Below are 24,957 nucleotides of genomic sequence, written 5' to 3'. Positions count from 1 at the left end.
GCTTTCTCTAGTTGTGGTGAGCTGGGACATCTCATTGTGGTAGCTTCTTTTGTTGCAGAGCACGGGCTCTAGGTGTGCAGGCTTCAGTAGTTGCGGCACGTGGGCTCAGTAGCAGCTCTTGGGCTCTAGAGCGCAGACTCAGTAGTTGTGGCGCACAGGCTTAGCTGCTCCGCGGCATGTGGGATCTTCCCGGGCCAGGGATCGAACCCGTGTCTCAACTCGTGTCTCCTGCAGTGGCAGGTGGATTCTTAACCACTGTGCTACCAGGGAAGTCCCTACAAACTCATTTTCAAATCAACAAACATTTATTAGGCAATTATTGCTGTCAAGCATGGTGCTAGGTGCTAGGGACACAGATCAGAATATGGGACCCAATGTCCTCCAGGAGTGCACTTGGAGCAAACAAAATGGTATGTCTGACCACGTTGGAACTACATGTATTCAAGTATGAAGTTGGCACAGAAGTATTAATGACATTCTGGGGGAGGTGAGAAGTTGGGGGTGGAGTTTAGGGACAATAACTTGAGAAAGTGACGACTGAGCTGTTTTAGAAGATAAACAGGATTTCATCACACAGGTAAGGTGGGGGGTCAGAGTTGAGTGACATTTTGATAAGCTCAGATACAGGAAAACATGGAGTTTGCAGAAAGATGGATAGTTTAGTACAGACGAAGCATAAAGTATACACAGAGAGGAAATGCATCAAGATTTGCAGGAGGAGCCAGACTGTGAAAACTCTTATATGGCAATCTGAGGGAATTAGATATTATTTTGAAGGTAAATGGGCAGGAAAAGAGGAAATAATATGAAAATTTTTTGAAGCGCAGAGTAGCATGATCAAGTTTATTCGTAAGAATGAAAACGGTCAGCATTGCAAAGTAGAGGCTGGAGGACATAAAATTAATGATAACTTGTTAGAAGCTATGGTAAGGAGAAGAGATCAAGGACTAAACTAAGTAGTATCACAGGAAATGGGAAAGGGATGACGGATCAGAGAGGAATGCTGGGGTTGACTGGAAGGCAATCCAGCACAGTGGCGTTAAAGGCATGACTTTAGAACCAGACGTTCACTTGCCCCCTGTGTAACCAAACGAAGAGCATCTAAACATCCAGTTCCCCAACCATAAAATGAAGTGAATACCAGCACCTTCCTCACTGGCTTGTGATTTAAGGATTAAGTGTGGGGAAAACAATGATAAATGCACAAAAAGCATTTAGCACAGCGCCTGGCACAAAATAAGTGCTCAATTAGTGACTATTATTACTGTAACTATCAGGGAGAAGGAGGGATTGAGAATGATTCCCAAGTGGCTCGAATCTGGTCTGGCTTTTCAATCCTGCAGCACAAGTCCTTTGTTTAGACCAGTGCTTCTCAAAGTACAGTCTCTAGACCAGCAGCAGCAGAATAACCTGAGAACTTGGTAGAAATGCAAATTCTCAGACCCAGCAACAACTACAGTTATAAACTCCAGAGGTGGGGTCCAGCGATCTGTATTTTAACAAGCCCTCCCAAGTGATTCTGTTACATGCTGAGTGTGAGAATTACTGATTTAAACATTCATTTTATCTAGTCTGAGCTCTTAAAACAGTCTCTTAGTGTATCACTCTGAGCAGTCTCTTTCCCTTGAATTCATCATACAGAGCAGCCATAGGCTTCCTAAAAAACATGCCACTCCTAGAGACCAGTAGATGACTACCACCTCTTAGTCACAGGAAATGCTGGGCAAGTTTACTTAACCTATTTGGGCCCTAGTTTTCATATGTAAAAGGGAACATTAAATATGACAAACTATCTAAAACAGTACCATCATCTAGGAGATATTCCACAACTGAGGGTTGAACCTACTATCTCATACTGTTGTCAGAAATTAGATCACTTGATCAAAGTCATTCAGCTTGGTAAAAGAACCAAGTCTCCAAACTACGAATTCTGGTTCTTTTCATGGGACAAGGCTGTTTCTACATTACCAAGAACATTTATTCCAAAATAAAAAATTACATTTTGGTATCATCAGTTTGATGCATTACTTTCAAAAATGAAAAATCATATTCTTTGGAAATGAATGAATGAAGCTACATGGAAATTCTTCAATGGTTGCTCTCAGTAAAAATTAACTCATAAGTAAACTTACCTGTTATCTAAACGTGAATATTTATACTAAAAACAGAAATAGTTCAAATAAAAATGCAATTCCTTTATTTTTAAGCTTTATTTCATCACCCTTATCAAACAAACACACATCAGAAAGCATATCAACAGTGCATCTTATGGTAAGTCAGTTTACAACAAAACTGAACAAGGCAATTGTGTTTACAGATAAAGTTTTCAGCAAAAAGTATATGCAATACAGTTAACTGAAACGCAGTGTCCATACTTCTTAGGTAAATAGGAAAGTGGAAAATAAAAGTTCTTTGCTACTCAGCAAGAAAAAACAGGTTTAAAAGACTTGAATAGAAATCAGATATATAGGGATTTGAGAAAAGAACTTCTTGGTACTGATACACATCTACATTTACAGTCCCACTTAGTTATTAAAAAAAAATACACAAAAAAATAAGACATCACCAAGAACAGAGTGCCAAGAAATGCCAAGACCAATACGCTGTTGAAACAACTGGTAGAAATGTTATAGACAGCTATTCACTAAGTACTGTAATATTCTTGTAGTTCTGAGGTGAAGGTAAACCAACAGGAGAGAATACTCCTTATAACTGGCTTTGGTTTAAGTGATTGTTCACATTTTTTCTAACCATACCTTCTAATCAAAAACACAGCAATTACATGTTATTGAGGGAAAATAGTAGGTTTTAATATTCACAACCAACCACTCCACTGCTGATACAGAAAGCCATAAACTGTTACAATCTATTGACCATAACTGGATTTCAAAGAGTGACCAAAAGATAACAAAGATGGAGCCCTTTGGGGGAAAAAAAAGATCCCTTCTCACCCAGATTTGACACTGTTAAGAGGATTTAAAGGAATGTTAAACTATTTAAGATTTTTTTTCAAAAATATTAAGAATGAAGGAGTTAAATCTTGCTGGAAAAAGATACGACAGCTTTACACTCTGCAAAGTAAATATTCTACAGAGATGCAGCTTAATTGTTTTTTATTATAATAAACACTACTTACTTCCATAAGGTGCTACAACATTGCAGCTAGTGCATACTAATGCCACCCACTGTACCCACTGTGGAAAGGGAAATACAGAGATAGCTAATCCCTAGTTTCTTTCCGATCCTTGATTTGCATAAGTGTTGATGTATACCAAATACACAAGAGATGGAATTTAATTTAAATATTTATTTTAAAGAATTGGGCCAAATGGAATATAGATATTTAATCTTAAAATAATTTTCTGGGGAAACAATGCTGAGGAATGTTTAGAAAAGGCAACATTTTTATGTTACAGGTACCAAACCTGGATTTTTAAAAATAAATATTTTTAGGTCATTAAACTATATGAACAATTTAATATCACCAATAAGGAAGCCAATTTCTTCCTCTCATCTCTTTATTTTCATTACTTATCTTTCTCTTCTTTACTCTTGAATTTGGCAGATTTCTGACAACCCAGGCTAGTAAAATAATACAGTTATAAATAATTCAAATAACTGAAAAGATTTTGAGTCCATAAACGCATGATTTTGGATATGTGATTTAGAACACCTCACTGCATTTGCTTCTACACACTCACTATCCTGACATCACGAAAACTATTAACGAGAGAGCTTAGAAGGGGAAGGCAATTCCAACCTTGGACAGAAGTGACAACAAACAATTCTCTTGGTGACAATCAAGTGGCTGTGATAACAAACAGATCTGATGCTCACATAAGGGCTTCCCAAAGAGGAACAAAAATTTTGACAATTCCAGTTTTGGGTTTTTTTTTTTCCTTCAGAATGTGACTTATTTTCATTATACAAAGTAGTATAACAAAAGCAGCTCTTTTCTGCACAAGGATCAACGGTCATATAAGGCAAAATAACACACAATGCTTCTCTTTGCCTTTAAATTAAAATACCACAAAGCTAGGTCATAAAACATACATGACTCAAAAAAATCATCAGTTTTCTTTATGATATTGTGACAACTACTCTATTTAATGGGAAATAACACTCAGGCAATCATTTGATAAATTTCCCACGAATTACAGCATTTATGGTGCCACAAACATAACTGCCAAAATTATGACAACTCTCAGAAAAGCACAAATAAAGCAAATAAAACATTAATCCTTCTAAACAGTACAGGGAACAACAAAAGTGCTGAATTGTAGGAAAATGAATAAAACTTCATATCAGGAGAACAAAGGTTGTGTAAACTATATACCTGTATCTTATATCCTGAAGATCACCTTCATGACCACCAATAAAATATACAATTTCCTAAATGCTCTCTGGTTTATAGATATTTCTTTTACAGCCCATTTCTCCTATAAAACTGCAGCAAAAATAGTTAAAATTGTTTACCTTCTTAAACATCCATAAGTACTTGTCAATCGCATGTCACTGTGTAAATCTATTGGTCATTCACTGTGTGAATTTAAAAAGCAGTGAAGAACACTGGAACAGGGGAGGTGGCTAAGATAACAGACATGATATATCTTGTGGTATCAGGTAGAGAAGAAGCTAACCTAAAACAAAACAAAATCTTTAAAATTTTGAGTACTTCAAAAACTAAAACATCTGTGTTCCTCTATAACTAAGAAATTGTAACTTACCCAAATATACCACAAGAGGCTCAGATGAGTTCCATATCATAGAAATTCAACATTCTTATATTCATTGAGAAAGCCAGAAAGTTAATACTAACCTGAAAAGGCTAACATCTCAAAGCAAAGGTGATTTATTGAGCACCTTAAGAGGAAATGGAAATTCTTTTGAGCTAATTGTGACCAAAGGCTGGTCTGTATGGTGACCACACTTGACAAGAAATAAATAAGTTTTATCAGAGAGCTAGAGTAATAAGATTTGAAGAAGGAACCTAATATTAAAAATGGAACCAGATCCAAGGAAGAATTAAGATTCTGTCAGATAACTCTGACTTTCCATTGTATGTAATATTGGGACAAAAATCAAATATGAATAGTTTTACACGTACAAAAAAAAAAAAGGCAAACCAAGGCAATTTTGGAGTTTTACACTATGTGACTCAATCTAAAAGGTACTCCAAGGAAAAGGCAAAGGAGCAATAATTATCATCTGGGAAGCTTTCACCCAAATGAGTTTTAATATATTCCAGGAAACACAAGGCACTTGCTTAAATCTTTGTCTGTGTACATATCCACCAGACTAAAAGTCATGATGCAATTCCATCTGTACCCTAATCTGAATAAAGCCACCTAGCACGTACCTTTGCATAAAAGTCCAGGTAAAAACACGTGGTTACTGAGTGTCTCCCCCACTCCCTCACCCAGTAACTAAGTTATTAGTTACCATCAATTACTAGGGTGCTGATTTTCATTAAACTATAAAAAATAAAATGTCATGCTGCCAAGTATAACTAGCAGTAGAAATTACGTAAGACAGGTCTAATTTTACATGGTTAGAATAGAAACCTAGGAAGAAAATGATGCCAAAATGCCAGTTACCTGCATTTGAGAAATAACTGAAATAAGCCATAAAACAGCATCTGAGTGCTGTAACTCTGACTACAATTTACTCCAGAAAGGTAACTGATTCCCTTACCAGGATGAAAGCCCAGTGCACGAAGACAGAAACAAAACTTATGCCCACAGTTTCTCTTCAACTTCCTCTACATGGCAGCCAGCACTCTTTCTGGCAGCATTCCTTATAATAAATTTGCTCAAAGGTTAAAATATAAGTGCAAGTAACATGAATCTAGAAGGCAAGTTAAATAGAATTCAGAGATTTTTTTAAAAAGATTAATTTAACATAGCTCAGCACTCTTTATTTAGCAGCTGGAGTACTAAAAGGAAGGCAACACTTGTCTCAATGCAAACAGGGAGAAGGACGAGTAAAACTATATTTATGGTTTTGTTCTAAAAGCAGCCATCGTGTTGGCTCAAGGCATAGCAAGGAGGGAATTTTTCTCTAAAGAGTTGCTATACTCATGGCCACAAAACAAGGAAGACATCCAGTAATAATAAATGCAATCTCTTATTGCAAGAGGCTCATTTTGTTGTTATTCCTTTAAAATGCAGCAAATAGTTTCTTTTAGCTAGTGCTGTCTTTTACTGAGGTGTCCAACTCCACTTATGCTCCCCTACATACAGCATTAAAGTTTTGAAAGTGGCCAACTAGCCACCTCCTCCAAATACGTTTCCAAAGAACCAAAAATTTCCTATAGAATAATCAATTTAAATGCCTTTTCTGGGACAAAAATGTAACATGACAATACCATGGAATAATAAAGAAGAAACTGGAAGGCAAGAGGGAAGGAAGCACAGATATTTAGGGAAAGAAAAACTACCTGAGATAAAATTTTCCCAAAACAGTAGGGGTTAAGTGACATGAATCCTCACATGTTTACCCTACCTCTCCAAAAGAAAATTTCTGTCTTTAAAACTCCAAGGAATCAAAATCTCTGTGTGTGTATTTCATTCTAAAGGATCATGAAAATTGCATCTTTTAATAACATTTGGTTCAGGTTTAAAAAAGATAATAAGATTAAACTTCTTATAATATCAGAAGAGGGAGGGAGAATCTGCAAATGTCATCTTTGGTAGTAATGGGCTAAGAGCTATAAAACAATTTAAATCAAAGGAGGCATCTCCTTTCAATTTTGTGGTTTAAATATAAAATATTTAATTCAATGCATGGTTACTTAGGCTCATCAATTATTCCCTCAGCTCCCTTAAAATCTAGTTAGCAACTTCTGTAATAAAATTCTACAGTGTCAAACACTACATATACGCATGAATACATCAGCAATAAGAAAACGATCAAAGAATGCTGTGAAATTCAGCATCAAGATGTTAGCAGCACACTGCATCATTAAGCTTAGAAGCCTACCTGCAGTTTATTTGTAAGGATTTTTCTTTTTTGGTGCTGGTGGGGAGAGGGGGAATGAGAAAAGTGTATGTGCTAATCTAGAACACTTGCCCTTAAAAGGAATTCATTTGCGTTCTATGTTCATCAGTATGCATGGGAGGACCTGGTGTTTTTAATCACCATGGAAGCTGTTATCCACACAAACATTTATGTTGTAGGAAAGCTTCGGTCTCTACGATACTCTCTTGAATTTTTATTTGAAACCAAACCAGCGAATCAACCTCTGAAAGGGCCAAAACAAAAAATGATAGTTCTTCCTTCTAAGGGCACATATTAGAAGCCTACTATACAATTTTCCCTCGGGCACCAGGCCACAAGGTCTTTTGGCAATTCATTCATCAGCCTCCTTATACCAAATTAGGTTTCATAATAAATATTAAGGAGAGTCCTAAATAATTAGGTAACTGTGAACAACTAAAATATCAAACAGTAATTGTTTGAATAGGGTAAAGTAATTCATCCTCTAAGATGTAAATTCTTAATTGGGCTCTCAATAACCTGCATGGCACACACAGGAAAGACTATATGAGGAGGCTTCCAGCAGGGAAAGATATAAAAGCTTCTTCCTTAGGAAAATAAATAAATAAATAAAATTTTCATTTAGTTAAGAAAACAAAAAAATTCATAACCTGTATACTTTTTTTTTCTTTGTATAATCAGTGCTTTACAAAGGTCTCCTAAGATTTAAACCTTCAAAGACAATCTACCGTAAGGTGGGAGGAATCCATAGTTATAATTCCTAAAACCATGTACTCACCTATGCCATGAACTCATGAATACTAGTGTCCTCTACTCGGGGACACATTAGATTGCCATATATCTTTTAAAGAATTCTTCATGAGTTTTTCTTCCTTTCTGTTTCCACCTTCTTAAAGCTACACCTTTCTTAACTTCCTTGTGGTCAAAAGTCAGACCACCTGACCACCTAGGATGCTTTCCTCTAACTTCTCTTCAGCTAAGGATAGAGGTAAAGAATGGGGGAAGAGGAAAAGGAGGAGTGGGAGGGAGATGAGCGAGAGAAAGGAAGAAAAAGAGAATCCTTGATTATGCACCCTTAGCCTAATTTTTTTTCCTTTTCCCTTTACTGAACAACTAATTCTCTTTTTGACCCACATCATTTTTCCATCACAAGGCAGAACTCTATCTTGAGAAATCTTACAATGATCCTAGAAGATTCAGTACTAAACAGATGAGCTAATACAGGGTCTGAGGGAGACTGAAAGATGGGGCAATTTATGTGTACCAAAACTTTTACGAGAGTTTTCTTACTTTAAGAGTGTTTCAGTGTAACCCAGTTTAGATTTGTTTGTTCTGGGCCTCTCTGGAATGAACTATTTTCTCATTTCATCCTATCAGACAGAGCAACTCCCAAAAACCTTGTATCGTAAATGTTACAGATATTAAACAGGTAGGAAAGAGATGGGCATAGACGTATTAACTCACAAGATTCACACTATAAAGAATGCTACTCAAATTTTCTCTTTCACATCTGCACAGTCACTCGAGCATACATACTAGACATAAAAATTGTGCAAGATCAAGCATCAGCTTTCTATTTTAAAAGCCTTAATTAAAAAAAAATGTGGATAGGCTCACCGCAGTTTCTTTAAAGGAATATTCAGTACTACAGTACTCCTTTAAAAAAAACTCATAACTCAGTGTTAAGAACACAGTAGGGAATTGCTGCTTGACAATTACTTAACATTACTGAGAGCATCCAGTGCCAACTGTGGATAAGGAAGAACCACCTGACAACACAGAGGAATAATCTGTGAGTGATGTCACCAACTCTAACAAATTCGTTTATAATATTCACTATGACATGATACTACTCATCCTGGCTCCATGATCACATGAAATAGTTCATATCTTTTTAGGTTACATACTGAAGAGCAACACTTGCCCTACTGCACAAAAAAAGGTTGCCCACATGGATGCTCTAAAACCCCTCAATGTATAGCTGAGAGGGCTTGTCCTACTCGGTGCCAAATGTATGCAATGTAGTCATTGCTTGAGCAATGACTGCACATTAGTAGGATTGAATAAATATACGAAGTATTCCCTTAAAACGATAAGGGAGTACTTGTGCATTCAGATGTAGAATACAATAACCCAGGAAATGGAAGAGGAGGAACAGGAAATAGTCCTTAGGTTACTGATTAAAGCAAAGTTTGATACAGATATCCCCTCTTGTAGGCACTCAGCGGGTAAAATGTAGCCACAACAAACTTCCCATCAAACATCCTTCCAGTCAGTAATTTCTGAGCAGCTTTGGAATCACCAGCATTTGCATACTCAACAAAGACCTGTAAGAGGACAGAGAAAACAAAGTAACTTCATTTTCATCAAAACTGTTTTAGAATAGTGCTTCTTCAACTTTAATGTATATAAATATCACTTGGGGGACCTTGTTACAATGCAGATTCTGCTTCAGTAGATCTAAGGTGGGGCCTCAGTCTCTGCATTTCTAAATAGACTTCCAGGTGATACCAATACTGCTGGTTCATGGACCACATTTTTGTTAAAAAGGTTTAGAATACTTCCTTAGAACTCAGTCCAATTCTGAAAAATTCCATCACAATATACATCCTTTGGCCAAGTTCATAAAAGAGTGCTGAATACTGCTAGGCACTTGCTGAAGACAGGGCTGAACAGCCCAGAGAACAACTACATTTCAACAGTGCCTCAAAGATTGTGTAGAAGCCACAACTGTAGTAAGGAGGAAGTTTAAAACTAGGTAATTTCCTTTCCCATAGGTAGGTGAAATAGCGTAATAATTTATTAGTTCTTTTTGATGATCTAAAGCAAAAGTTACAGGGAGGTGAAATGACTTGTCCTCTGTTACTCATAAATATGTGCACCAGGAGAACTGCCTCTCCCGCCTCAGCTGTATGCCTCATTTGTTACATCAATATTCTTCAAACTGAGGTGTAGGCATGCTAGGACACTCAGAGACTTTCAAAGTGGATGCAAGAACAGACAGTTTTAAGGACATCAATTTCCAGATTCTTAACTTTCATTTGTACCTTTTCCTAAAACTGGATCTACCTAGAAGTCCAGGTAGGTTATCCTTTTTCATTTCCCCTTAATAGGAACTCTTTTCCTGGTTGACAAAGCAAAGTTATTTCCGAAGGGCATAAAAACCTCCAGGGCATAAAAAGAAGCAATTTCAAATACAGTACTTTTTAAAATGGACTCTTCCTTCATTGGTAAAGCTCCATGCCATGCCTATGACTGGTCACTCCCTGTCTCATGCAAATATTTCTGCTAAGGATGATGTGTGACATTAGACCCAGGATATTTTGGCCTGTGATGGGATTTTCTGAATTCCTATTGTAAAATGGACAGGTGGAACTGATTTTGTCTCTTCCATTCTATGACATTTCAAGCTATGCATTACTCCTGAAGACAAAGTAGAGATCATCCAGTGATAAAAACTGATGCTCATTTTATTCACCTTAGATATACTTAACATTTTATATCTCCTTTTCTTACCAAACAAAAAAAAGTGTTAAGCTGTAGTTTCTAGCAATATATACTTTTTCATTAAATACAAAAGGAAGATTAGATGTCCAATGAGAATAATGAAGCTCCTTCTGATTTTTTAAAATTGACTCATAATTGCTCTAAAATCCATACACCAAAGTTCAATAAATGACTAGACATGCACTTATAGAAGGAATACCATGCCTTCTATCATACTCTTTGCTCCATAGATAACCTATAATTTTACACATTACATCATTCTAAACTAAAGAGGAAACACATTTTACAACTTATTATGTAATTAAATAATATGTTAGAGCTGTATCATTTTAATCTTGACAACTTTTTACAATTATAAGATACATCCCATTACCTACTTTCCAGTATTTTTTAAATATTCCTTAAAAAAAAGAACATGTTAATTTGAACTGAAATATTTTAAGTGGCTTTACCAACTAGGCAACAGACATTTTCAAAAACCTAAAGAAGTTAAATCTGTGACTCTAAGAGTTTATCAAAAGTTGCCCGGGTCGAAGTGAGAGAGCAGCATTGACATATATACACTACCTAATGTAAAATAGATAGCTAGTGGGAAGCTGCTGCATAACACAGGGAGGTCAACTCGATGATGAGTGATGACTTAGAGGGCTGGGATAGGGAAGATGGGGAGGAATCGCAGGAGGGAGGAGATATGGAGATATATGTATAAAAACAGCTGATTCACTTTGCTGTACAGCAAAAACTGGCACAACAGTGTAAAGCAATTATATTTCAATAAAGAGCTGAAAAAAAAAAGTTGCTTTCACTCTCCATTGACTGTCAGCAGAAGCTTCTTATTTCTTTTGCTGATAAAGCAAAACAAATGTCTTCTTGCTCATAGACTTCATATTTTCTTCATATCATCTTAAAGATGGATACTTCTCCCCCGAAAATACTCCTCCTGTTTCTCTATTCTGTCTCCCATTCCATTTTGACCACTCAGATTAATATTGAGTCAGATTACGTTGGTCCTTAATTCAAAATCTTCCAATACCTTCCCTTCTGATTCAGAGTAAAAGCCAATGTTATCTCAATGGCCTACTAGGCTCACTCTACTTGATCTGCCCGCTATACTCCCATACTTCCTTGATCTAATCTCCCCCTATTCCCCATTTTTCTCACTCTGTATAGCCACAATGACCTCCTCAAATCTTACCAGGGCCTTGCAACTTCCTGTTCTCTTTGCTGGAATTCTCTTCCTTACCTCCTTCAAATTTCGACTCCAGCGTCCTTCCTCACCTTCAAATTTCACTATGTCCTTCCTCACCTGCCTATTTAAAATTGCAATCCACCATTCCACAGCACTCTTTAAATCTCTTCACCAATCTCTTCTCCTCCACAGCACTAATCACTATATATTCTTTCGTCTATTTTGATCACTGCTGTATCCCAGTGCCTAGAACATAACAGATGTTCAATAAATACTGATTGAATAAATAAACAGCAATGATGTATTTACTATGTTCCTGACACTGAATGATGTAAGTGCTGTTATTACCAGACTGGCAATAATAACTTTCCACTAAGACTAGAGTGAGATTTCTTTCTTTTCTTTTCTTCAGTTGCAAAGAATTTTCATAATATTGAACCATGAAAAACAAAATCCACAACCAGAGGTGATTTAACCCACCAGGGAACATCTGGCACTGTCTAGAGACATTTTTGGTGTCACCACTGAGGAGGAGGGTGGAGGGAGGGCATCTAGTGAGTAGAGGCCAGGGATGCTGCCAAACATCCTATAATGAACATGACAGCTCCCCCAACGAAGAATTATCCAGCTCAAATGTCAGTGGTGTTGAGAATGAGAAACAGAGTAAAACAATATTCTGTTTCCTGAAAAATAAAAAAACTACAGACAAAAGAAAGATTTAATTTAGGATCACAGAGTTTTCTTTAGGAACTGTGATCATAGTTTTAGCCTATACATTTTATAGATGAAAAAATTAAGGTTCATCACAAAGCTAGTCAACTTGAAACTGGAACTCGGCTTTCAGGATTCTCAGTCCAGTGCATTTTCCTTGTTTAAATTATCACTGATAATTCTATTACAATCAGAACCTAACCTAAATGGTTTTCTAACTGTACTTAATTAGAACAAAATTGGGCCAAATATTTCTGTAGCTGACCCTGACCTAAATTAGCATATGATTCAGCTGGCCTGTATACAATGGCTTAAAAGTAGATTAATATTTTTTTTTTAAATTTAACTGATAAAAAAGTACATGCATATTACAGAACTTTTGGAAAAAGTGAAAAGTACAAGAAAATAACAACAGCCATAATGCAAACTTTATAATCCCTAGCCACATTTTGTGTACATCTTTCTACAGAATTAAAACATTTTGTACAGGATTCTGAATCATTCTGGAATTACAAAAATATTCACTTACTTGTCCTCTGCCAGGATTTTCTTTTGGAACAAGCAGAGATACCACTGGTCCATATTTTTGACACTCCTCTTTTACATCTTCTACAACATCTGGTTATTAATAAACACAACAGTAATCACTTTGATGTAACTAATGAGCATTCATTATTTTCAAATTTTAAATTAAAGAACTCAGGAATCCTTATCTAAGTAATCAGGTCACTTTCTATAATTTCTAAAATTAAGCTTAAGTTAAGAACAATATAAATTCAATACATCTAATAATTTTTTTTTTTACATCTTAAGTGTTTTGAATAGTTAATATATTCAAGTGATTCGAAATTCAAAAAAAGTCTTCTCACTTTCCAAAATGTCATTCTGTTCCTCTCCCTGAAGACAATAAACATTATCTGTTTCTTCTGTACCCTTCCATAAAACTTGTAAGCTTATACAAGCAAACACGATCATGTAAACTTTAAGTAAAAAGTTTCAATCTTGCTTTTTTAAAATTAACATTATATTTTTAGATCTTTCTATATCATTACATGAAATTTTCATATTTATTTTTATTGCTGTGCAGTATTTTACTCTATAAATGGTTGATAAATTCTGTGTCCTACTGCTGAGTAATTAAAACTATTCCCGAACTTTCTGCTACTATAAACAACACTGTAACAGATAAACCTGCATACATCTCATTTCACTTGTGCATTTCTAAATTAACCTCTAGAAATGGAATTGCTAGGGCAAAACAGATATGAATTTGTAATTGTTAGAGTTACCAATTTGCCTTTCATAAAGGTTCACCAACTTAAACTCTCTCCAGTGATGTATGGGAATATGTTTTCCTGTACCTCACCCACAGGAGGGTTTTCATGTATTTTCTTCACTGTCAATGTGATAGATAACAAAGATATCACAGTATGGTATTAACATGTCAATGAGAATGAAATATGTGTGTTAGATACACTGTACATCCTTTCATATGAATTGTCTATTTATATCCTTTACCCAGTATCTACTGGCTTGATTTATATGGGTTCTTTCTGTGGTAAGAGCTGTAAATATTTTGTCAATGGTGGTTTATATCAAGGTAAAATCTGTTAATTATTTTACCTCTTCTGAGTTTTGTGCCATACTAGTAAAAGGCCTTCCCCACTCCAAGAACATATATATTTTTAATCTTCTTATCTTTAAATTTTTTTTCCTTTATTCTCTCCTTCCTGCCTTCCTTCCTTCCTCCCTTCCTTCCCTCCTTTCTTTTTCTTTTTACCCTGTTTTACACCCCTGCCTTACTTCTTGTTTGGTTTTAATACTCTAAACTATACATGATTTGCAATGTATTTTGGTCTAAAGTAGAAGATCTGAATCTAACTTCTTCCCCACCACCAAGATTACAAGACAGTTGTCCTAACACATGTGACTTCTAGCAAGGCAAACTTACCTAAAACTAGTGTTAACTGAAGATGACCGTGCTAATTAGAATTAACAAAGACATTTAATGGTACTATATTTTCTGTTGCACTTTAGTTCATGTAAAACTTTTAAACAGTAAGATTTAATAGTAACATTTAAACACTTCAATACTCAATGTATTCAGAAGTAGAGAAAAGGTGTTACACAGCAGATACACAGAAAAGAGCAGGTATAGTCTACCCTAACATTTATTCAAGAAAGTCCAAGCTTAAATTTTATAGTGATAAAAATTATTAGGAGGAGACAGAATTAAGTACAGTAAGTAGACAGACTTAAAGGAGTTAAATAGTAATTTCAATTAGATGCCAAGAGATTATTTAGAACTACTGTACCATAATGACCTGATTAAAACAATGCTGAGGGCAAGACTATTCTTTCAGATAAAAAGTCGTCCTAAAAAGTATAGACTGAAGATTCCTACAACTGTCACAGATTCAAAGAAATGATGTCCATTTCATTTGTCAGATTACTATATAAAGCTGAGGGACATAAAATGATTTACCCTTACAAGACAGTATGGTAAAATCAGCTTCATCTTTAGTGGTTTAATTTCCCACAAAGAAAATGTTTAATATGAAGCAATTGATATATTTAAGTTTAGTCCTACTTTTTTAGTCCATTCACCACTCTGCTTCCAGAATGCTCTTATTAAACACAAGTTTGACTATATCACTCTCCTAGTTTAACTTTTTTTTTATTTACCAAAATTTTTTATACATCTTTATTGGAGTATAACTGCTTTATAGTGTTTGCTAGTTTTTGCTGTACAACAAAATGAATCAGCTATATGTATACATATATCCCCATATTCCCTCCCTCTTGAGGCTCCCTCCCACCCCCCAATCCCACCCTTCTAGGTCATCACAAAGGACTGAGCTTATCTCCCTGTGTATGCAGCAGCTTCCCACCTGTGTATGCAGCAGCTTCCCACGAGCTATCTTACATTTGGAAGTGTATATATGTCAATGCTACTTTCTCACTACTCTAGTTTAAATTTTAATGGCTCTTTATTGCATTTAACAAAGAACAAATATTTATTGAGAACTTATCAGAAGCCAGGGACTATTCTACCCCTGATGCAAAGTTCTTTTGTGCAGTTTATATTCCAGTGTTACATCTCTGGGATTAAAGTCCTAGCAAACAAGTCTGTTAGATCTGTATTCTGGCTCTCCAGCTTTAACTGACTGTTCCCAATAAATATCCTAAGATATAGCCATACCAAACAATTTACTGTTCTCCGAACATGCCACACTTTCTCTCGTCTCTATGTCATTGAGCTACTTTTAGCTCAACCCCTCAACTTTTAGCCAAGCAACTCTAATTACTAACAGAGCTCAGATATTACCTCCGTAGAGATGCCCATTCATGCATCACTCAGATTGAGTTAAATACCCCTCCTTCTCTGCCTCAGTACATTACCCTAACTTCAGATTTATCAAGTCTGTAATTGTTTATATAAATGCCCCTATTATACAAAAGACAGGAAATAATTCCACAGTGGCAAGTACATACTCATTAAATATGTCTTGAGTGACTGAATTATTAAAAGCAAAAAGAGAGCTAAAAAGAAGTGAAAGCATAGGCCAAGACTAGAATAGAGAGAGAAAGAAGTTGCTGGGAAAAATAATCTTCTTTATTAAATGTGTAAAGGCTTATGAGGTGTAAAAGAGTTGAAAGGACCTTAGGAATTGTTTTAGCCTGCTCGGACTGCTATAACAAAACGCCATAGATTGAGTGGCTTAAACGACAGACATTTATTTTTCATAGTTCTAAAGGCAGGAATTCCAATATCAAGGTGCAGGCAGATTTGATGTCTGGTGTAGACAGCTGACTTCTTGCTGTATATCACATGGCAGAGGCAGAGAAAAACAGGGAGGAGAGAGACAGCTCTCCTGTCTCTTCTTTTTTTAGAGGGCATTAATACCATCATGAGGGCCCCATCTTCATGACCTAATCTAACCCTATTACGCCCTAAAGTCTCTAACTCTAAATCCTACCACATTGAGGATTAGGGCTTTGTCATACGAAGCTGGCGGGGGACACATTAAATCTATAGCAGGAATCAAAAGTGAGAGCAGTTTAGAGATCATACAGTTCAATAGCCTCACTATATAAATTAGTAAAATATGAGAATCTTATGAACTGATATGACTCTTCCACATAGTTAGGAAAGACACATTAAAATATAATGTGGGAAGCGCTGACCTTCATATTCCTCTTCATTCTCCAGATAGTCATGGTCCAGCACGTTCAGCAGCCGGAGCACTGGGGTAGGGAGCATTACCAAGTCTTCAATATGAGGGGCTGTCAAATTCATTACAAGAGGATTAAACGTGAACTCCCCCAAATCAGCTGATGAATATCAGGCAAAGGAGCTTGGGAATATAAATTAGTTCTGATGTCTTAACTGATTGTAAAATAACCAAGAAAAAAATAAAGACATATCAACTTACCAAAAGGAATGCTAAAGAATGGGCTGCACAACGCCATTTCAGCAGGAATTCTTCTGCTTGGATCATCATGAAGCATGCTAAAACACAAAAACAGTTATCTTTACAATTTTTGTCAAACCTTTTTAAAATGCAACCATTAATGAAAATAAAAACGTCTAAGATAAAATGAAAAAAAAGAGAAAAAAAAAAAAGTCTAAATGTTCACCACAGCATTAATTACATTAGCATGACTTACTGAATCATTTATCTACGAAAATTATAAATGCTATTTATGAGTAAAGAGTTCAATAAATTATATATGCCTAAGACATAATATTATATTTTAATTTAAAATGTTTTGATTAATAAATTCAACATGGGAAAGTGATCCACACTCTGTAACACTAAGTGAAAAACAGCTAGACACAGATTTAGGGTAATCCAAAAGAGGGGACTTCCCTGGTGGCACACTGGCTAAGACTCCGCACTCCCAATGCCGGGAGCCTGGGGTTCGATCCCCAGTCAGGGAACTAGATTCCACATGCATGCCACAACTAAGAGTTTGCATGCTGCAACTAAGGAGCCCGCGAGCAGCAACTAAGGAGCCTACATGCATCAACTAGGGACCCAAGCTGCAACTAAGAGGAGCCCACCTGCTGCAACTAAGACCCAGTGTAACCAAATAAACAAATATTTTAAAAATATATATATATATTTAAAAAAGAGGTGAGAAAGTGACTTTTGAGTCTTGTCAAATCCCCCTAATAAAGCAACTTGATAGCAAAATCAAAAATCTGTGGATGACATCTCTAACAAAAGTAGGTAACTCCACTAGACCCCAAAATACAAGACGCTAGGGAGAAACCATCAATAGCAATAAGACTTGCACCATATTGGTATCTATGTAGAAGGAAGCTGAAAAAAACAACAGTTAATATGATGAACTAGAGAAAAAAATAATCCCAAAGAACAAACAGATATTCATTGGAAAGCACAGTAAGCCAATTTGAGAAAAGTAGCTGAAACTACCAGGGGTTATACATTCTAATTCTAGGTGAATGCAAGGGGTCCTCTGTAAGATCTGAGAGGGCTGAAGTAATCTAGACACTAGAACCTCTCACAACCAACCAGATGAAGCTCCCATCCAGGGCAGAGACTTGCAAAGAAAAGAAATCTTGAGAAGAGAATCCACATTGATGGGGTAAATAAAAATTGAGAGAGAAAGAGACCAAGACACCAGGAAAAAAGTAGGGAAGGGGAAGAGCCAGGATATCTCAGGGAAGACAAAGAAAAAAAAAGATTACACAAAACAATAGAAGAAGGAGCCCCATGTAGTTAAAAAAGGTATACCTTCTTCTGTACACACAGTGTTTAGGGATGCACACTTTGGTAATAAAACAATAATAAAAACAAGGAAGTAATAACCATGAAAGTCAGGGTAGTGGTTACTTTTAGGGAGGAAGAAGCGGCTTGAGATTGGAATGGGATACACAGAGGACTTCTGGAGCAGCTGGTAAAGTTCTATTTCTCACCCTGAACGGTGGATACAAGAGCATTCCTAAGCATTCACTAAGTTACACATTTGTTTCCAGTATCTATGTTTTAGTCTATAATTAAAAAAAAGGTTCAAATAATTTGCATGCATACACAACAAAACATGAAGAAAAATACTGAAAAGAAATACACCAAAGTGCTAACACTAGAAAATGAGTTTATAATTTTTATTTCTCTTGGCACAATTTTTTATAGCATCCAAATCTAGTATTAGTTGTAGAAGAAAGGGGGAAAAAGCTATTATTAAAAACAAAACTACAGGGCAAGAATAAAGATGCAGATGTAGAGAACGGACTTGAGGACATGGGTGGGGGGAAGGGGAAGCTGGGACGAAGTGAGAGTAGCACTGACATATATACACTACCAAATGTAAACTAGATGGCTAGTGGGAAGCTGTTGCATAGCACAGGGAGATCAGCTTGGTGCTCTGTGACGACCTAGAGGGGTGGGATACGGAGTGTGGGAAGGAGCCACGGGAGGGATATCCTAGAATCCATTATATAACTTGACCTCTATCCTAGAATCCATTATACAATTTTACACTGCCTCTTTTCAATGTAAAATGCAACATGTAATATCTAGTATCAGATAGTAACAGCTATTTAAAACTACTGTAATTTGTAAAACAGACACAAATAAGTGCAAGTAAAACTGGTAAGATCTGAGTTTCACGGATTGTAATGTCAATTTCCTGGTTCTGATATCATACTACAGTTTCATAAGTTGTTCCACTAGGAGAAATTGGGTGAAATCAAAACACTATATCTGTATACATTAAGCAAAAAGCTGCAGAACCAGCCTGACTCATTTCATTATATACACATATGTGATATTAATTATCTCTGATCAAAAACTGCAAAGTGCCATTTCCTTTTATAAAACAATCAATCATGCCAGATAAAAAACACACACCTTCACTTACAAAAACTGATGCTAATCAGAACACCTTCAGGAGCAACACCTGGCCCAGGTGTCACCCAGACCAGCTTTCCCAAATAAGTCTGACTAACTTGCCCCTGAATCCCAATGACCATAGGTTTACTCTGAGAAACAAATGTTCCTGGGTACAAGGGGTGGACCAGTGAGTGGTTTTAATGAAACTTTAAAAGCCAATTTGGAGAAAATTGTAAGAATAGGGAACACATCCTTTTAATTAAGCCATTTGTCAGAAATCATGTTTTGTCAATCCAAAGAAAGTCTATTTTACGTCACGACGTTTTTAAAGACACGAATTATTTTTATATTAAAAAACAATGTAAAAATTAAAAAAAAAAACACTACATCTGTCCCCATTGAGTTTTCAATGGTAATTACTTAAGGTATAATAATTACTTTACTTGAAGCTTTTTTTTGGTAGTCCAAAGTAAACTTAGTCTCTAGTTAATAAACACCTATTTTCCATCATATATAGAACTGTCAGAGCTATTCCACTGAATAGCTGCTAGGAAGAACCTAACACCTGGTACTCACCAGGAGAAAAAGAACACTCCTTTGAAAATAAAGTTAGTAAAATGACTTGATTGCTTTGTTTCTTAGCAGAAGCTAGCCTGTATAGAATATCGAAAGATTTTTAATTCTAAGCGAGCAAAACCTCTATATGATTAAGCAAACCAGAAATAATAAAATAAATCCATTCAGAAAAAAAAGCAAGTTTAAAGTACATGTAACGTACCTTTTGATAAGGTCTCTTAGGTGATAGGCTGGAATTGCGGCATTCACCACTGCTTTACTGGCAAATATGTGATCAATAATAGCAGAACTGTTTGCCTAAAAAGACGGAGGGAAGTCTTCCTTTGGTTATTCAATTCAGTCTGCACTTACTCAGTACAAGGCACACAGCACTGAACAGTTTGGTAAGTTAAATGCAACAGAAAACATTTTTTTCTGAGAACTTACAATCTTAATGAAGAATATTATGTACATTATTATAAAACTTCTAGAGAAGAGGAACATTTTTTCTCCATTCTCAGTACCTGACACTCTATGAACATTTACTAGATGAATGAACAAAGAAATACCAAAGCAACCACACAGAAATGCAGTTTAATGCAAAGTGAAAAAATAAATGTGTGCTAGGTGAGTCAGAGTGTCTTCATGATGAGTCTTCAATTGGTTTTCAGGTAGAAATAAAATAAACTATCAAAGAGAAACCAGGGCAGTGTTTAAAAACTGCATCTGTCACATTATTCATACCCTAAATCCTTGTGGAACTTAACATTTTCTCCCTGAGTACATGAGTAAAAAGACCCAATATCATCGTCATCACCTAACACATACCACAGGCCAACACCACACTGAGAACTAGGTATCATTTCTTTTTTAACCTCAACACTCTTATCCTCATTTTACAGAGAGTAAGCCATAGTTCAGTACACCTAAATATATGTTAGACGTGGAGGGAAGATATAAACGCTAGAGGTTTAACTTCAGAGCCTATGCTCATACTCAGCAATTCTGCCTCCATAGAAAGTGATACGATACACAATAATGACACTTCATCTAGGGGACAAACAATGGGAATCGCTGCAGTACACATCATGCCTCTAAATTTCACCAAAAAATGCCCACATGTGATCTAGTTCTGACTGGCTCTGGCCCAAGAAGAAACAGTCCAAAGAGCTCAAAGTTAGTCAAAGCTAATGCAGGAAATTGATCTGTTTATCTGTATTAGCACTAGAGAAAGAACACTGGACTGTTTGGGGTGCTAATGGTAAAGAATGATACTGGTTTTACTCAAATGGCAAAATTTTTTTGTTTTTTGTTTTCTTTTGTTTTGCCAAAAGTAAGCATTAGGTACACCCTCTAGGCGAATAAAGTATTCTTTACAAGAACTGCTTCACCAAGTATTGATGACTAGGGGTTTAAAAGAAATAAAACTCTGTTTGGTATAATAGCCACACACTAACTATGTATTAGATGCTCAAAAAAAAATCTGTTTAATATCAAAACCAATTATAATTCCTAAACATTGTATTGTTTATCAAATGATACCAACCTGAAGGATACTGATATCATCACAACATTAAAGCCCCAAAGTGTTTGAAAATACAATGTAGTTAACTCCTAACTCATGAATATGCAAGTTAATTCCTATGAAAGAGGTCTGGAACTTAGAACCCAAGTTCCCAAAGAAACAACATTATTAGCAGCAGTCACTTTCTCAGGATAGTTCACATATAGAGTACAAATAAATACAAAGCAGTGTGGAACTGTGGACAGAACACTGAACTTCTGAGTAGGACAGACAGAATTTGAGGCCCAGGTCTAGAAAATCCAGTTGTACTATCTGGAGCTAGTGGTTTTACATATCTGTGCCCCCAGGTTTTCATTTGTAAAAGAATAAGCAACATCCATTGTAACAATCCTCACAGAACAGTATAGTATTAATACCTCAGAATGTAATACAACTACATTACTAAACAAAAGTCACTTTTGCTTCTTTGGGGAAATGCATTCATTCAAACATTTCATCAAGCACTTATGACATGCCTGGGCTCAGCTAAGAAAGTGAGCATGCAGTGTTCACTAGTGCATCTGTAGCTATGGGAGCGAGGAGTGGCCCTGAAGGTAACATGAGTGCAGTTAGAGGAATATGGAGGAGATGAAGCAATCAGAGTCCTAAGGAGAATCATCATAAAATGAGTACTCTTACACTGGGACCAAAGGCCCCAACCAAAGCAAAACGCTGGTGCTGTTTACCTTCCATTCCTGAGATCTGACTGTATGTTTCAGTTTCATTCCTGAGAACATTTCCAGTAAAATGATTCCTAGGCTCCACAGATCAACAGCTGAGGTACATTCTGTATCACTCTGCAGGCCAGCCTGGGCCAAGCAATTCTGCAGTTCTGCTTCCGGAGCCCGATACCCGTCTGTCTGAATATACTTTACATCCTAAAGAAGATGAGTAAATATTATAACCAATCAAAAACTGCCCACTTTCCATCCATCTCTACAGTGTATTTACCTCTCTGAAAGTGCAATGAGCCACTGCCAAACTGAATGCCAAAATTCTAGCCCTTGGTTACTACAACTCTTTGGTTCATTAACTGGGTAGTTCTCAAAGGCAAGCTGTACACTTTCCATACAACTGCTCATTTCTTTAGATACTCTCTTGCCTGTCAGGCACTGCTGATAAATAAGGACACTCTGCAAAGAGCTGATAAACCATGGAGCATTTGCCAGACCTGTCATGAGTTCTGCCATTAGCATCCCAACACTGAAGACACCAGTAATTCAGCAATTAACCAAATGCTCACAGAAAAAAAAAAGCATTCTATGTAGTAAAGTACATTTACTAATTCCAGAGCCCTCTTGTACAGCTCCCCCAAGCCGACCTGAACATAGATCCCTTTTCAATGAGTATGGCGATGAAATTCTTTTTATTTGCTTCATCCCCCAGCACTCCAGTATTTTAGATAGAAATATCTCTTAAGTCTCTACTAAATCACCTCTGTTATTTAAAAATATTTGGTTTAGACCACCGAGGGGGTGGGGAAAGAAAGTACGTCTTACCTGATTGCCTTCTTTGAAGCTAAGTCCAAAGTCAATGAGTTTAAAACATTCATTCTCGGCACTCCACAATATATTACGTGGTTTGAGGTCTGCATGGACATAACCCTCATGATGAAGAAAAGCAAGGGCCTCTAGAACATCTCTGGCACAATGCTGTATCATCCACATGGAACAACCCTGGTGACTGGAATATAAAAGCAATTCCGAAACACTGACATCCAGGAGTTCAAGCAACAGACAGCGTGATGGCACATTTGGAGAGAAGTGGATTGTAAAGACTCCATATAAAGTCACTAGAAAAAGAAACGAATTATAATACTTTAAAAACCAGACTCAGAGTAAGTGACTATTAAAGTAGATGCAAATCTGGGGTAGTCTAGATAAGGAAAACTCTGACGAGCAAGCCACCCACTGTAATTTATTTCTCCCATGAGTAAGAGTTTTGGGCAACTGCGTTATTTTATTTTAATAAAATAAGATGAGACAACCTTCAACAGCGGATTACTATTCAAAGATATTATATATGGCACAATAATTCAAATTGTGGTTCCCAAGCACTCAGTGATGGGCGAATATGCACTTAGGGTGTCAAGCAAAAAGGATCAAAAGAAAAATCCAAATACTAAGTACTCTTAAGGCAAATGTCACAACATGCAAAATCAAAATTGAAGATTGTTTCTTGATCCAAAATAGCACTCTATAATCTAAATATTCAAGGACAGATTAAGACTTCCAAGATGACATTTTAACCTAATCTTGTAGAGATTCATCAAGTCCTTAGGCCTGCAAAAAATTTCCCTCTGAAATACTCAGGTTATATACACCACTCAGCAACCCTTAAAAAAGAAAAGAAAAAAAAAAGCAACACCAGTGTTCAGAAATTCTCCAAATGGCAATATTAAAAAGGTCACTCTTCAAATTAAATATGGATCATGCCCCCAGGAAGTAAGACATTCCTTCATTAGCCAAAGCCATAACTAATTATAAGCTTTCTGTTGGTATAACAATGAAAACTGTTTTCATAGATAAATCATCAGTAATCATTACCTATCTCACATTCTGAATATCTAAATCATGAAACATGATTTTACTTGGGTGAAAGTAAAAAGTGCCTAAGTATAATTTTCACACTTCCATAACGACTCCTATGCAACGTCTGGGGGTCATTTCTCCCAATTCCATCCTAAATATGTATCAAGTAACACCTATACGAGTGATTAGCACTGACGTCACAAGTACTAGAAATATTTCCCATTTTTCACTGGTGTGCAAAGATTAAAACATTTCCGTAAAAGACATGACAATCTAGTACAGACAGGTCTCCTTTCACTGCAGAAGATAATACTCTATGCTAATAGGTGCGGCCTTCTCCACCAAGACCTGAAGCAAAACAGAATTTACTGAGCAGCTACTATGGGCACAGCCGACCACCAGCTCCAGCGCACTGCAGAGTGAACGGGGGATGGGAAAGGGCGCTGGGCCGGGTGATGAAGACGCGGCCTGACCCCCTTCCCCAGCCTAGAAGACGCGAGACGCCACGCCAGGCGGGGTGGGACCCGGGCGGGAAGGGACGGGAGGCTCTGGTGGTTACCGATGTTCCGGTGACCCTGCAACTGCTCCAGCGCCGCCCTCTCTTTGCGGAAACCGTACTCGGCGGCCGAGGCCGCAGCCCCGGTGGTTCCCGGCGGTAAGAACTGCTTCAGGGCGCCAGGGGGCGAGCCGGGGGTGCCGCAGCAGCGCACCCGGTACACCGAGGCCGAGGAGCCGCTCCCCAGGCGGCTCTGTACCTGCCACAGCCGCCCGAAGGCTTCCAGAAACCGCGGCGGCTCTGCGCCCCACGCGCAGCCGGATCCCGCCATCGGTGCGGACTGACGGCCCTGATGCGGAGCTGACGCGACGCCCGGGGCAGGCCGGCAGGGGCCGCGGTCACATCCCCGCCCGCCGGACCAGCGGCTCCGCAGGGAGGCGCCCGCAGCCGCCTCACCGACTACCGGGACCTCAGGCCTCCATGACACCGGAAGCCGTATGCGCCGGGGGGGGGGGTCCCAGAAGCCGGAAATAGAGGGAGAG

The 24,957-nt window shown here is 37.2% G+C and overlaps 1 protein-coding gene across 1 annotated transcript; it reads right to left on the bottom strand.

Moving 5' to 3' along the window:
• Positions 1-2,201: 2,201 nt before the first annotated feature.
• Positions 2,202-24,898, bottom strand: UHMK1 (U2AF homology motif kinase 1). The gene is made up of 8 exons (XM_057727603.1): positions 24,479-24,898; positions 22,888-23,180; positions 22,075-22,266; positions 20,048-20,142; positions 16,843-16,919; positions 16,595-16,693; positions 12,936-13,024; positions 2,202-9,326 (listed from the first exon to the last, which is right to left on the bottom strand). Exons 1-8 carry the CDS (start codon positions 24,744-24,746, stop codon positions 9,180-9,182), a joined length of 1,260 nt encoding a protein of 419 aa, XP_057583586.1. The 5' UTR covers positions 24,747-24,898; the 3' UTR covers positions 2,202-9,179.
• Between the last annotated feature and the right edge of the window lie 59 nt (positions 24,899-24,957).

Source organism: Hippopotamus amphibius, chromosome 3, assembly GCF_030028045.1.
Source record: "Hippopotamus amphibius kiboko isolate mHipAmp2 chromosome 3, mHipAmp2.hap2, whole genome shotgun sequence".
NCBI classification, from domain to species: Eukaryota; Metazoa; Chordata; class Mammalia; order Artiodactyla; family Hippopotamidae; genus Hippopotamus; species Hippopotamus amphibius.
The sequence above is the reverse complement of the archived record's forward strand: the minus strand, read 5'-3'. Positions and strand labels throughout refer to the sequence as shown.